This window comes from Castor canadensis, chromosome X (assembly GCF_047511655.1).
Source record: "Castor canadensis chromosome X, mCasCan1.hap1v2, whole genome shotgun sequence".
In the NCBI taxonomy this organism is placed as follows: domain Eukaryota; kingdom Metazoa; phylum Chordata; class Mammalia; order Rodentia; family Castoridae; genus Castor; species Castor canadensis.
The window spans coordinates 48,277,800-48,292,442 of record NC_133405.1 but is presented as its reverse complement, the minus strand read 5'-3'; the positions used below and the strand labels follow the sequence as shown (position 1 = coordinate 48,292,442).

The 14,643-nt window shown below is 34.6% G+C and overlaps 1 protein-coding gene and 1 long non-coding RNA gene across 16 annotated transcripts in view; one reads left to right on the top strand and one right to left on the bottom strand.

Annotated features, from left to right (window-relative positions):
• Positions 1–14,643, bottom strand: part of LOC141419754 (uncharacterized) — a 279,105-nt gene that overhangs the window by 140,397 nt on the left and 124,065 nt on the right. For 10 of the 14 annotated variants that reach the window (XR_012444416.1, XR_012444413.1, XR_012444421.1 and 7 more), the window contains 3 exons: positions 12,218–12,320; positions 9,408–9,472; positions 3,542–3,621 (listed from right to left, as the gene is read on the bottom strand). This is a non-coding gene — a long non-coding RNA (uncharacterized lncRNA). The remainder of the gene's footprint in view (positions 1–3,541; positions 3,622–9,407; positions 9,473–12,217; positions 12,321–14,643) is intronic. The other 4 variants (XR_012444425.1, XR_012444423.1, XR_012444424.1 and 1 more) reach the window with 2 other exon arrangements.
• Positions 1–14,643, top strand: part of Nrk (Nik related kinase) — a 121,644-nt gene that overhangs the window by 46,502 nt on the left and 60,499 nt on the right. For both annotated transcript variants that reach the window (XM_074063282.1, XM_074063283.1), the window contains exons 3-5: positions 9,032–9,088; positions 10,352–10,423; positions 13,319–13,444. In XM_074063282.1, the coding sequence (XP_073919383.1) occupies positions 9,032–9,088; positions 10,352–10,423; positions 13,319–13,444 (255 nt within the window). The remainder of the gene's footprint in view (positions 1–9,031; positions 9,089–10,351; positions 10,424–13,318; positions 13,445–14,643) is intronic.

The following is a 14,643-nucleotide window of genomic DNA, read 5'->3' as shown; positions in this document are numbered from 1 at the left end:
AAAAATGTCAATTTTAAACAAAGACTACATGGAGAAGTAGCTTTCAGTCAATTTAGTACCTAGAATGAGGACTCTCAAACTTTTCAGACTTGCAGGGTTATTGGTAAATCATCAAATTGATACTGATGAATTTCTTTACATCTATGCTTATGAGCATTTTCTTCATCTTGATGGCTGATGTTTGCCTGTATTTAATGGAAACTATTTTTTCTCCTCATCATTTCTTTTCTCAATCTTTGTTCTACTCTTTGTTGCTTCTTTCACTTTCCCTGCTATTCTTTTCTTCTCATTTCACCTCCTCCCTGACATTTCTCTTCATCTTAGCATCTATATAAATAAAGTGTAAACGTTTTTAAGGTGCCTTTGAGAACTGCTAATCATTCATGTGGACTATGGAGACGATTCAGTTTATAAAGTCCTTTAAGGCATGAACACGCAGTTTCATGTCAAGGACTGCTGTATTTGTACCTTTGTGGATAGATCTGGGAGGGTTGAGAATCTCATTTTGATTGGGTAGATTTTAAGACAAACCTACTCTTTTTGGTTGAGCCGCTATACTCACCCATCACCCATCTGTCTCATTGCTTTTCTTTCAACTAGTTGTGCTGTTTGATAGGATTGGAAATGCTGTAACTCACATCTGTCTGAGCAGATGGAATACATTTTGCATGAGTGTTAACTGATTCATGCATTACATAAAGAAAGCAATCTAAGTTAAAACACTGTGACATTGCAGTGAAGCATTTTTGGCTGTGTGCTGAAACCTGTTTGCTCATAGAGGATTTGTTTCTTTCCCCTTGCTTATGCCCTCACACACTGTCCCATGCTTTAAAAAATCTTAAAGAAAAAAGTATAAACTCTGTGATGGTGAGAAAAATGGGAATTGGAGGGAAAAAATAATCTGGACACCAAAGTTGCTTCTGATAGCTTAGTTCCCTTTTCTTTCTATAGTGGTTGCTCCTTTAGAGGAAGAATAATACTGTCATCATGGGGATGCTCACACATGGAGGACTTGATCCTGATTCCACTGTACTTTGATAAATAAAACTGCTTAGAAATGTTATCACAGGGTTTGAGGTGGTGTGGGCCTTAGTATCATGAATTTCCTATATGGTTTCCTCAGCATGTGAAGTTGCAGCCCATCACTTTAAATTTGTGTTAAGAACCAGCTATGAAGATTTTAAGTTGTCACCCATTTGAAACACTGAACCACAATGGCTTTGTATTTTTGTCCTGTGTAGACCTGGCTTATCAAATAGCAGTATATTGAGGTCTTCCCTTAGTTGCTTACTAGCAGCTATTCATTGTTCTTGCAAATGTTGTATGTATCCTTCAGCCAAGAACTTTGAACTTTATTGTCCATTTTGTGCAATCCACTGTTTGAGTGCCCTAGCGCAATAGAGAGCAGCTCCATTTGCAGATGATGCTACTATATATTTTGACCTATTTTTCCCTGCAGGAGTAATAACAAGGGTAATAAATGCAGTTGAAGCTGCTGCATAAGCACACATAACTGCTTCAAATTACAGGGCAGTTTCTAAGCTACAAAGCCACTGAAACCACGAAAGCTCTCTTCCGACTCCTTTCACAGTTCTAATAAGCATGACCATGACTGTCCCAGATTTCTGGAAGAGGAAAACATTATTCTGTTGGATTATTCTGGTGGTTCTGTAGCTTTTTAGCTATAAAATATGGTTCATTATGAATTCTTTGACTACAACTAGCCAAGGTTTGGATAATTTTAAGGTTTGCAAAAAAGAAAAAAAGAGATAAAGCATTTGGAGTTTTCATATCTCACGCCTCTGCAGTTAATATAACCAGAAGGGCTATATCCTGAAGATATTTGGGGAAAAAGGTTTCACTAGTGGTTTGAGGATGCACAGGTAATAATTAGGTAATGTCACCTGACAAACCAGCCTTGTGCCAGCCTTGGCACTTCTATTATTTTTATGGGCTCATGTTCTCTGACCTTGAATAACTCATATATTTCTCCTTGAGGCTTTCTAACTGAAGAGAATTGTGGGGAACTTTGAGTGGCCTGACAGTGGAAACGCAAGGATGATTATAGAATCAAAAATGGAAATTCACCTGTGGATAGATAATGAGTTCCTGGAGTACTTTGTTGCATTGAAGCATTTCACTGTCTTTGTTTGGAAACTTCAGTATACCATGGGACACTGTAGGCTTTGGGTTCCCTCTAACTCTTCTCTCATATTGTGTGACAACAATTATATTTGTGTCCTCACCATCACACACTTATATACACACAGCCCTCTATGCATCTCCTTCCCATTTTGGGCTTCATGTTGAGATTGTTCAACACATATTTGCTGAGTGCTATGATCTGCAAGGCACTGTGCTAGACCCTATAGTTATACACAGAGGCATTTGGGAATTGGGAGCTGACAGAATAATAGAAGACATAGCTAGATAAAGAGATCAATTAGGTAAAAGGAACATAGGAGGATATGAAGTCTCAGAAATATCAAATGATTATGTGATTTCCATTTGTCAAGTTGCTTAAACCACTTGATTGCAAATTTACTTTCATGATATAAATGAAGATGTGACAGATCTTCATAATGACTTACAAGTGATAGCTGTGTCATAAGAGATATTTATAAAGTCTAGCAACGTCTTTGCTCCTTTACCTCCTCACACCTTAACTTGCAATGCTTTCCCTGAAAGTTGTAGCAGCATGATTATAGAAGCTTTCTATGAAGGTGTCATAGTTAAAATAGAATCTGTTCAACTTCAGGTTCCATCTGCTCAGAGTCATAAATATCTGCTTCAGCCTATACTGACTTTTCTCCAAAAGGAGAAATTTACACCTAGGAAGAAATTTTCCAACTTTTACATACTCGGCTATAGCTAAACCTTTGTGGTAATAGGGTACTCATGAAAATATTGAATCAGAGGATCACTTTAATGCTTTTTGGCAGCCAAAATACTTTCCTTCAATCTAATTTAATGATCATAGAGTGTGCCTTAGCAATGTACTAGGCTTTGGGGGAATTACAAGGTGTGTAAGTATTAATAATCTTGTCAGTTATCAAATAGCACAAAGCAAATATCTACAATGTATGAGTCCCCTAAAGCTTCATAAAACAAACCTAAAATTGAAGCCTGTTAAATTCCTTTAAATGTTTCCCAATACATCACCTCCTTTGACAACTGTTAGAATGAAGCAAATCTTCCTATGATATGATCTGAAATGGAGGGTGACTGATGTGTTCCCTTATATGTCCTTAGCAATGTTTTCCCCACCTTTGTAACCATTCTCCAATCTCAGTCACACCTTCAAACTCTGATTGCCCTGAATACATCTGTTCTTTTGAACTTCTTGAACTGGTCAGTTTTCCTAAGAAAGGAAACAAAATGAAAAGATTCCCCATAAAAAACAAACTACCCTGGCTGAGTATAGTGGCTCTCATCTATAATCCCAGCTACTTGGGAGTCACAGATAGAAGAATTGTGATTCCAGGCCAGACTGAGGAAAAAGTGTGCAAGACTCTCAAAAACCGGGGGTGCTGGTTCATACCTTCAATCCCAGTTACGTGGGAAGCAGAGGTCAGAGGATTGCGGTCTGAAGCTGGCAGGGGAAAAAGTTTAAGACTCTATCTGGAAAATAAACCAAAGGAAAAAAGGTTGTGGGTTTGGCTTAAGTGGTAGAGCACTTGCCTAGCAAACCAAAGCCCTGAGTTCAAATACCCATACCAACAAAAAATAAACAAAAACAAGCCTATCGTTATTTCTATCTCAAGTATTGGCTTAGGAAAGGCTCTGCTTGGAGATAGGGATATGCCTTGTTAAGCTTTAAAAGCCCCCCATGTCTTTGTTTTCTGCATAGACATGATGCTGCCAGAAACTATTCTGTTACCCATGTTGTCTTATTTCTCCTCAGTCCAGCACCTCTCAGATACTATTTCCAGCTGCAGTCTCAGTGACCTTAAAGAATAACTTGGTTTGCTTGCTAGGCACCCAAACAACGAGTAGAAGAACAAATAAAAGTCAAGGTTACAAAATGGACATGAGTGTAGAGAGTGGCTTCGTGGCCTTTTACCACCACAAACCCAATTTGCAAAAAAAGATTATGGGGTTTCATTTGCCAGCAGAAGGCAGAACTAGTAACTGGAGGGACTATGCAGAAACTGAGGAAGAATCGGCAGTCTTTTCACAGCAATTTCTTTAACTGCATGATATAAAAAATAGCCTAATCAAAATTACAAGGCCATCAAGGACTATCCTGTATTCTTTCCAAGGGAAAACATGGTAATTAACGGCTGCAGAACGATGGATTTTTCCCAACACAGCTGTCACAACTGCTATTTTAAATCATTTGTTATGGTTTAAAATGTGTAATCCCCAAGAAATTGATCATTATTGCAATTCGATGCTGGTTTTTCAGTGCCTTAACAACCCTGAGCTATGCATTATACTACTAACTAACAAAAGCCAGTCACAAAGTGCTAACCTACTAATGCCTTATTTCTAAATGATGACTTCTGTCTTCTTTTAAATCAGATTTTCTTTAAAAAATTTTTACAATTAAATTTCTGGCATGACAGAACAGGTGCACTCTTGCATTCTCTATTTTTCATTTCTATATGGCCACTCCTCCTTTTTCCTGGTCTTTTTCTTTAGTGGCTGAGCTGTCCTATTCAGCATTTTCTCATAACCTTTGCTCATGATGTTCCACCCAAAGGGCCAACTTGCTACTTCCAAATCTCTTCAAGTGCCCTCATAGTCTAATTGACATTCTACCTCTTCTATGAAGATTTTGCAATTACTCTTCATCATTCACACAACCGGCATTCATTAAAAGGGTCTTAGGTACCAGCACTGTGATTGGCACTACAGATAGCAAAGTGGAAGAAATATATTCACTGATTTCAAGAACTTCTATGTTTTACTTAATTTTATTCAGTGACTAAATTCTTAGTAATAGTGATGTGCTCAATATCTAGACTTTCTTTCCTTAATGTATTTTTCCATCATAATTTGTCCATATGCCTTCTTTAACACTGCTAATGTGATTATGATATGGGCTCCACCTAGTGCCATCACTTACTTCCTGTTCTGTCACTATTTTTCTCTAACATGCTTCCCTTCCATCTTGGCCTATCTTCAGTATTTGCTAGCAGGAATCATAGTGGATAACTTGCAGAGATATTTATCTCTGCTGAACAGGACCAAAGAGGGCAGACCTACATAGCAAAAGTTGAAATCTTGAGAATCTGTTGTGCCAAAAGGAAGTATGGCTTAGAAAGATGGTGTACTAGTTGGCCAGTTAGAAGTTAGAAGGGCTAAGGCTCTGGTGACCAAGACCCTAACAGTTCATATATTTCCTCTGCAGTTATTGGTGCAGTTATATTTTCTTCTGGATTCCCCATCTATAAGTTGACCTTGCTTTATTACTTTTAAGGTAGTCTCGCAAGTGGAAATTAAACTGGAATGTGGTGATTTGATTTTCCAAAAATAAATTTGAGGAGTTTGGTATTGGCTGAATACTATAAAATTCTTTATGATCATTCCTTCATTCCCTTCATTTTTGTTATATATATCAAGATTTTCTTGCATTTGTTTTCATTTAAAGAAAATGTATATGTGTATGTATGTGTCTGATATATATGTGTCTCTGTGTGTGTCTACGTATACATATCTATCTATCTATCTATATATATATATATATATGTTAAGACACTGGTCACATTCAAAACAATGTTAAAAGACATACTGTTTTATATGTGACCAGTGTCTTAAATTTGGGACATGTAACATTTTATGTTAAAAAAATATGTTCAGGATATTTATCTTGAAGCCAGTGAAGGGCAACAACACAGTAATCAACTCTGTTTTCCCTGGGGAAGCAGACTAAATAATGCTGCTTATTTGGTTACCTAAATTAATTAATTAAGAACACAAATCTTTGCTAAATTGAAATCAACACATTGAAGAATTTGTGTTCTCTCTTGGGTAATTTCAAACAGACCTATAAAAAGAATACATGTTCATGCCAATTACATTTTGGAGTGAAAGCCTCAAAGAGAGCATTAGTTGTGAAAGTATAAATTTGTCAAGTTATTTAGTACTTTTATTTTTGTCTTTCTCCTGGTAGCATATATTCATTTTTTTTGAACCCTTTAAACAGACCTCATATTAAGGATCCAATAACGTATATGAATAATTAGTTTTTGTACTTTCTTCTGTTCTTGAATTGTTTTAGGTATATGCATCCTAAAAACTGTAAATTCCTTTAATAAAATTGCAAATGTGAACAGTTTATCTTTCTATTTCATCATCCTCCCCATTAAAGATCTCATAATTTAAGAGAACATTATTAATCCAGTGACACTAGTGAATCCTATTTATTAATGATATTGCTGGTAGGAAAAACAGATGACAAAGTCCACATTTATAATTTAAGATTTTTCTTATTTCCATACATAATGTTCACTAGAGTCAATGACAATCGTGACTATTTTAGAATCCAAAACTGAACTTTTTCTTTGAATTCTCTATGTGTGTTTACATTAAATACTATTTTAACTTAATTTGTCTTGAAACAGACATTGTAAACTGAAAAAAAAGGAAAATCTTGTTTATGACAACATAGCCTTCAACTAAGGTCACAAAACAGCTTCCATATAATCAGTCAACCACAAGATGGCACTCCTGAACAATTAGTTTATCTCAAGATGTCTTCTAGGTTCTTTAGGTAGCTGTTGAAGAATAGTTTCCCCTTTTAAAACCAATGTCAATCACTTCTAAAGGATAGAGTATGAGAGAGAAATAGTGACTTTAGAGTGGAGAAACGTGACAGACATTACTTTGACAAAGTGATCAAAGTTAACATCACAGTTGATCAGTCATAGTAATACTATATACCCTTGATATGATTTGATGAAATTTGTACTTCATCTCTGTAGCATTTTTCCTCAAACCCATAAGCTCAGTATAATCATAACAAAACATCAGTCAAACCCAAACTGAGGGACATTATACAAAATACATGACCAACACTGTTGAAAGCTGCCACAGCTATGTAAAACAAGTAAAGACTGAGAAACAGGGAAGAGCTAAAGAGACATGATAGCTGGATGGAATGTGGGATCTCAGTTTAGGTGCTGGAAAGAGAACATTAGTGGGAAAACTAGGGAAATCAGAACAAGTCTATAATTTAGTTTAGGAACATTGTACCAATGTTAATTTCTTAGTTTTGACAATTGTACCATGGTCATGTATTACGTTAACATTGTAGGAAGCTGGGTACAGGATATAAAGGAACTCTGCACTATCTTTGAAACTATTCTGTAAATTTAAAGTTATTTCAAAATAAAAGGTAAAACAAAATCAAAGTACAAGAGGAACTTTGTAATGCTATCTTTAGCAATAACAATTTATGATTATTATCTGCATATACCAGACTTCTATGGAAGCTTGTGGAATGGTTTTCTCTTAACCCATTACATGGTTCCAAGAGCTAGGGTTTAATTTGTTACTAGGAACAATGAGTATATTTTTTGAAACTCCACACTGGGATATGTTTTCTGACAAAATAATTCAACGAGATTCAATTACAGATAACCAGGGTAGAGCTGACATTTTCTGTTCTATGGCCATGGGTAGAACCTTTTAATAACAGTCAGTTATTTTACAAATGTATGTCATGGGTATGATAGCTGTGAATTTCAGACATTAAGGAATTTTCTTTTTACCATCAGTCAAATCAGATAATGGATGGCTAATATCTTTGACGACATGCTCAATACTATGTATTGCACAGAAGACATTTGGCCCATAAATAACCTCTTAAAATCAAGAAAGGGTACATGGTTATTTCTTTTAAGGGATCTGTGAGAATCAGTTTCCAACATGTTGTATTTGTACATATAGCTATGGGAAAAATTTCACTAAGAAGTATTATTTATCATGATGTGAGTGAAATGCAAAAAATATTAATATACGATACATCCCAGATATGTAAATAAATTTGAAGAGTTTCTGACATATGCCTTATCATTTATAAACTCAGCTAAAGTTCATGTGTTGTCATAATCCTACAAAATAATCTGCCCATATCAAAACAAACTGTCTAAATAAAGATAAGTGATACCAGTCATGAACTGCCTTAATCCTCTATGATCTCATAGATTACATATTTGATTACATATTCAAGTAATCTATTTCCAAACAAGTTAACAATCTAGGGTTTCAGGTGAACTTGAATTTAGGGAGGACACTTAAATCTAGTACAGCCCAAGAATCCAATTTTCTACTAGAGATCTGTCAAATAAGACATTTTGATTAAATCTAACTCATATGATGCTGGATTGAAAAATATTTATTAGCATAGTTTAAAATATGTTTACAAATTAGCAGCCACAAAATAAGAGATCTGACTTCAAATCTATACATTGAATTTTTAAGTTATAAATCTGCAGCTCACACTTGAATTTAGGATAAAATAAGTTCATAGAAGTCATCACATTTCCAGAACATGAATCTTCCAGAACTTACTCCTTTCATAAATGTTTTGGTTGACATGATTCAGGACATATCGAACAGTTTAGAAGCTGTTGAATTAATTATCAATCGCTATTACCAGTAGTGATTATGAAGAAAGTTATGTGTGTGAAGATAGGTCCAGTGGAAAAATATGTTTACGTCATGCCACATAATCAGTTAAAAACGTATTTAGAAAAACATCTCCTTTTCACATTTTTCAGTTGAAAATTTGCACATTTTACCTGCAGGCTTAACATTAAATGGTCAACCATGTCTACTACTTAATAAAAACATAAAACTACTCCATAAGTTTGCTTGGTTTTTTGAGTGAAATTAGATTGCTGATGATTTAATATTTCTCTTTCCTGTATATACTTTATATTTTATCTGTATTTAATACTTTATGCTTTGCAGTCTGCTATGTATTTGACTATATTTAATTGTAATTTTGTTATTTTGTTTGCTTTTCTACACCTGGATTAAATAGCTAGCATTTGATGCTTATCACTATCCTTTGTTTCAGGGACTCCATGAAAAGACTGGTGCATTTACTGCTGTTAAAGTGATGAATGCCCGTAAGGTAATACTGTAACCTCTCTGTGCTGTATTCTCTTAATGGACTATTTCCTTGAGATACAGAAAATATTATATTTATTTTAAAATCATAATTTTACATAATTATATTAATCTGGATTTATTAATAAATATCCTATAATATGTATTCCTATAATATACCTATTGGTTTATCATATTTCCACATTAAAAATATTCCACTGACTCCAAAAGCTCCCCATATATTGTTATTCTGCAACAATGGTGGAAGTATCTGTATTCTTCTCTATTTCCAGTTAATTATCTATTGTCAGGGACAGCAAAGAAGGTATTTCCTCTAATATTACCTTAATATTCTTGTGTTCCATCATATTTTTCCCTCTCCAATGATTCCTTCTGAGAATTGAGGTCACTATATTTTAAATGACAGGTAGAAGGAAAGAAGTTGTCAGAGATGCATATTTTTCATGTATTTTCTAACAGATAGGCAAGAGAGACAGTTTAATTGCCACTATTCCTGCTAACATTCTCAAAGTTGTGTTAGCGTTCATAACATACTGTCATAGAATTTGCTAAGTACTGATTTCTATCATCCTTCTTTAGCATGAATATCTCACTTTCTCAAGATAATATTAACATGAACATAGTGAAAGTCAAGAAACTTTCACTTCCTTATATCTTAAAGGAAAATTTATGTTTGTAAAGCTATACAGATTCATGGAACTATTGTCCATGCCATAAACTATTATTTTTCAATTTGTGCTGGAAGTGAATTGTTGAAACGGTTTAAAGAGTTGGGTGCTTTTTTCCTCATTAAATGAGGTTTCATGTGTTCATTTTGTCCTATAAACCATGGCTTCTAAATAATCAACTTTGTATTTTTTAAGTGAGACTCTGTGAAATACATATTTTATTGTTTCAGCTTCAGAAATCTAGTCTCAAATTTAATCTCCAGTCTAGATACTCTTGACTTTTTAATATTGAAAACTCATGTTAAGTCCATAAGTAGTAATAATTCCTAGTTTTGAAAGGGGAAATAGCACTTTGCTATCATCAAATTATGATTTTCCCATTAATATGACAATTATATCCATTACCATGAATTTGGTACCACATTTCTGCGTATAATAAGAAACTGATTGTTTGGATTAGAGCCATTTATGAAAATCATGACAGGAATAATATTGTCTTACACTTCCATTTGGTAGTAAAGTAACAAAAAATACTTAAGGGTGAATCTTTTTCAGAGTGGACTGGTGGGTCTAATAACATTTTGTTATTGGTTTCGCAGACTCCTTTACCCGAAATAGGAAGGCGGGTTAGAGTGAATAAATACCAAAAATCTGTTGGATGGAGATACAGTGTGAGTACTAAAAGCCCTCATTAGCACCCAAGTAGCTTTTTCTTTAATTTTCAACTTTCTTTAAATTCATCCCTTGGCATTGTTTCATTAGGGCACCCCAAAATGTTCTTGTCTTCTAACATATCACATACATGCAGTCATCATATTTGATTACTAGTATCTGTTAAAGAAGAGGGCCTAGAAGAAATGGTCCTTTCAACAGGAAATTTTCAGCTGAGGGAAGGACTGAGTACATCTACAGAGTATAGAGCCCTCTCAATGAGTGGCAACAAAAAAAAAGGGACCAATAAAAAGTTTCACCTAAAACTGACCTTGGCAAAATCCTTTCCAAACTTTGCGCACAGTGATTTGGACTGAATGACTTTTCTCTCATTATGATTCTAACAAACATTGCCATTTTATATGAGCCAAATTATGGCTTTCTTTTCTATTGCAAGAGCAAGAGCCAAAACCCAACAGGCTATCGAGCCCCAAAGTCTTCAGACATCTGACCACTGTAAATGAACACATGAAAGAGTATGAAATCACTGTTTTTTGCAGTACTAGGGTTTAAACTCAGGGCTTCACATTTGCTAGGCAGGCACTCTACTGCTTAAGCCATGCCTCCAGCCTGAAAACACTTTCTCCTTGCAGTTTTTTGAGATCTCTCTGATCCCACCAATTTACTGGTTCTAGAATAAGACTAGGCATAGAGAGCTCTGTTTTTTCAGTAGAGGTGGTGGTGATCTGTCTGATCCTATGTTGGTGTCTCTGTGGGCCTAAAAATAGAATTATTGCACTTTTTCATATAATTCATTGATATGTTTTTCCTAGTTTTCTCCTGAAGTCAACTCATATGGATTCAAGTATTTTCAACCTTTTGCATCTTAATAAATATAGTCTCAGTTACATTAAAAATAGCCCTTTATATTTAATGCAATCATGTTCAGAATCTTTCTAATTACATTAGAAAGGTAATGCTAAACAGCTTTTAGATTTACTATTATGTGCTAGAATTATTTTTGGTTTATATTGTATCTTAAGAGACAAAACATATCCAAAGGAAACAGCTATTATAGGCTTTGGTAAATCAAGAAGCCACAAAATATAAGGTATAAAAGATAGAATTATTTGATCAATTCTGATTTCCTCAAATGCTTATATTAACAAAAAATACTTCAAAATCATCCCCCAAATGTTTCTGGTATTCTTTCCACAGTAAAAAAGATTTTGATTGTAGAGTGGAGTGAAATTACTAAGGCAGTTCTGGTATCCTTGAGCTGCCTCTTCTTGACAAAAAGCAGGGTACGCAGGCCAGGCTGGGATCAACTAGCCCTGAGCCAGGAAGTGCTACAGCATCATATTACTGGGAGATGTGTGAGAGTTTTAAATTACCCACTTGACCTGATGGCTGTAATGCACTTGTGTGTTTCTCACAAGCTCAACTTCCTGTTAATTGAGATTGGCAAGCACACTAATGCTTTCCAAACATACCTGATCTATGTTTATTTGTTTTGGGGGAGTTTACATTTATGTATGAAACCTACCCCTAAAAGGTTTTTCTTTTTGCCTAGTTAGAGAGTTTGAATTCTCTGATTATATGTTTTAACAAGAAAAATCACTGCTTGCTAATCAACCAGTTAGCAACTCTAAATCATCCTGAATCCTTTGGGATAAAAATTATGTGACTGGTACATACATCTCCATGATGGCAGGGTTTTATAAAAGTGACAATAATGTGGACATTCAAAAACAGTTCAATTGTTAAGTGTACCACTAAATAGTCAAAAAGTATTTGGAAAATGCCTTTCTTACCTCTTTAGGCCTCACATTCCTCATAGGCAAAGTGACACCACAAATGCAACTCCATGGATGCCTAGACTTCAGCCATTTTCTTATTCTTGCTTGGTGTCATGAACTTTGTAATACAAAAAGAAAAAGAGTCTCCTTACCATCAAATAAACAGGTTTAAAGGACTCAGTTTTGATCCTGTTTCTCTTCAACTTTGTATTGTTAGTTTTGCACCATCATCCCACACCTATTTATTACACTATTATGAGTTCTCACTCCTCTCAGTAGAACCTTAGCATCTTAAAATAACTAAGAGAACATACAAAATCTCTAGTCTCTTAGTTTATTTTCTATGAGATGCCAGATATTGTTACCATTTCAAAGGAAGGCTATATCACAATGGTAGAAGAAAGTGTAAGGGTTTTACATGACAAAAATTAAAGTCATAGAATTTACATTTACTTTTACATTTCTAGAAAAACAATTAAAGGAATTTGAAGGGAACTTATTAAGTGAACTTCTTTGAGAGGCTAGGATGAGACTGGATCCTGAACGTCTATGTAATTCTTACATTATGAGTTGATTGTTTTATTTATCCACACCTTTATTACCCAATAAACAGAAAGGGAGAAGCTGCCCTTGAGGTTTGCACCTGGACAAATTAAGTTCCATCATCTTCTCCCACAAGACAAAGAGGTATCTAGGTATATTTTCTAGTACTTGAATGCTTATAGGTAAATCTACTCGAAAATTCTAGGAAAATGAGAAAAGGTTCTGTAGCTGCCAGCTATTTCTCAGAGAATTTGAACTTTTTAAAACAAGATAAAACAAAAATGCTATGACTCCATTCAGTGGAAACTTTATACAGCGGTCAGTGCTGCTGATCCAGGGACCACACTTTAAGAATTGCTGAATTAAAAGATCTTCAATTACCCTTCTTTATGCAATTCCAAATTAATCAGAGATCTCCATCTGCTGAAAATTTTAGTTGAGTTTTATTATGAATTCTTATAGAATATAATGGGTTGTCAAAGTATTTTCCTCTGTGAATCTGTAAAAATTTGGAGACCAATAGTCATTGAATTGCATAGCTTAGAAATTTTGCTGTCTGTTCTTATTCCATAGGATGAGGAAGAGGATCTCAGGACTGAACTCAACCTTCTGAGGAAATACTCTTTCCACAAAAACATTGTGTCCTTTTATGGTGCATTTTTCAAGCTGAGTCCCCCTGGCCACAGGCACCAACTTTGGGTATGTTTTTAATTATCCTGATATTATTCCATAAAAAAAGTCTTATCCAAGGATGTACATTTTCAGGAGCTGAGATGTCACTTTTTTGCACTTACTGGAAAACTTATACATTCAATTGCACAAGGTAGTATAGCAATATGTACTCTGACTCCTGGAGATGAGAGAGATAAAATATGGAAAAATAACTTATATGCCTGGCAAAAGGCTTATTGTTGAGATGGGGGAGGATTCAAATGGACATTGACAATAACTAACATAAGTATTTTTAAATATAGCTTTGCTGCTTTTAACTTCAAGTAATTACTATTTTGTTGGTATAGAGGATGTCTGATGGATTTTATAAATAATGGCTGAATAAAAATCAATTCTAATTAGCTTTTGACAGGAACATATGGGTACATTTTAAGTGTTTTCAAAGTATATGCACTTATGTATAAACATAACTCTTAGGAACATTTTTCTAAATATTTAATTGATTTATTCTTCTTTATTAATCATAGCTGGAGTATTGCAAATTCGAGATCAACAAATATAAATTTTAGAGGCCAGTTGAACCCTAATCTAACTAAGTCACAGTTATCGGAATTTTTACTGCCATCTACCATATTAGCAAGATAAAGAGCTTTGGTCAATGATATCCTTCTTAAAAACAGAATATTTGGAATATTAGAATCATTGTACATATAATCTCTCCACTTGCTACATTTTCTTTTTTTTGTATTTTATTTTATTTTATTCCTTTTTCTTTTATTATTCATATGTGCATACAAGGCTTGGTTCATTTCTCCCCCCTGCCCCCACCCCCTCCCTTACCACCCACTCCTCCCCCTCCGTCTCCCCCCACCTCAATACCCAGCAGAAACTATTTTGCCCTTATTTCTAATTTTGTTGTAGAGAGAGTATAAGCAATAATAGGAAGGAACAAGAGTTTTTGCTGGTTGAGATAAGGATAGCTATACAGGGAGTTGACTAACATTGATTTCCTGTGCGTGGGTGTTACCTTCTAGGTTAATTCTTTTTGATCTAACCTTTTCTCTAGTACATTTTCATTTCCAGTCCAGATTAGTATTTTGTTCAAAATAATGACTGAACCTTTTCAGAATCCTAAAATTTCAGTGAAAAATTCTGTTACATTTTATGTAATGGACATTAGGAAGTAAGACAATGGAAACGATAGAAAGGTTTTCAACAAGGGTTTG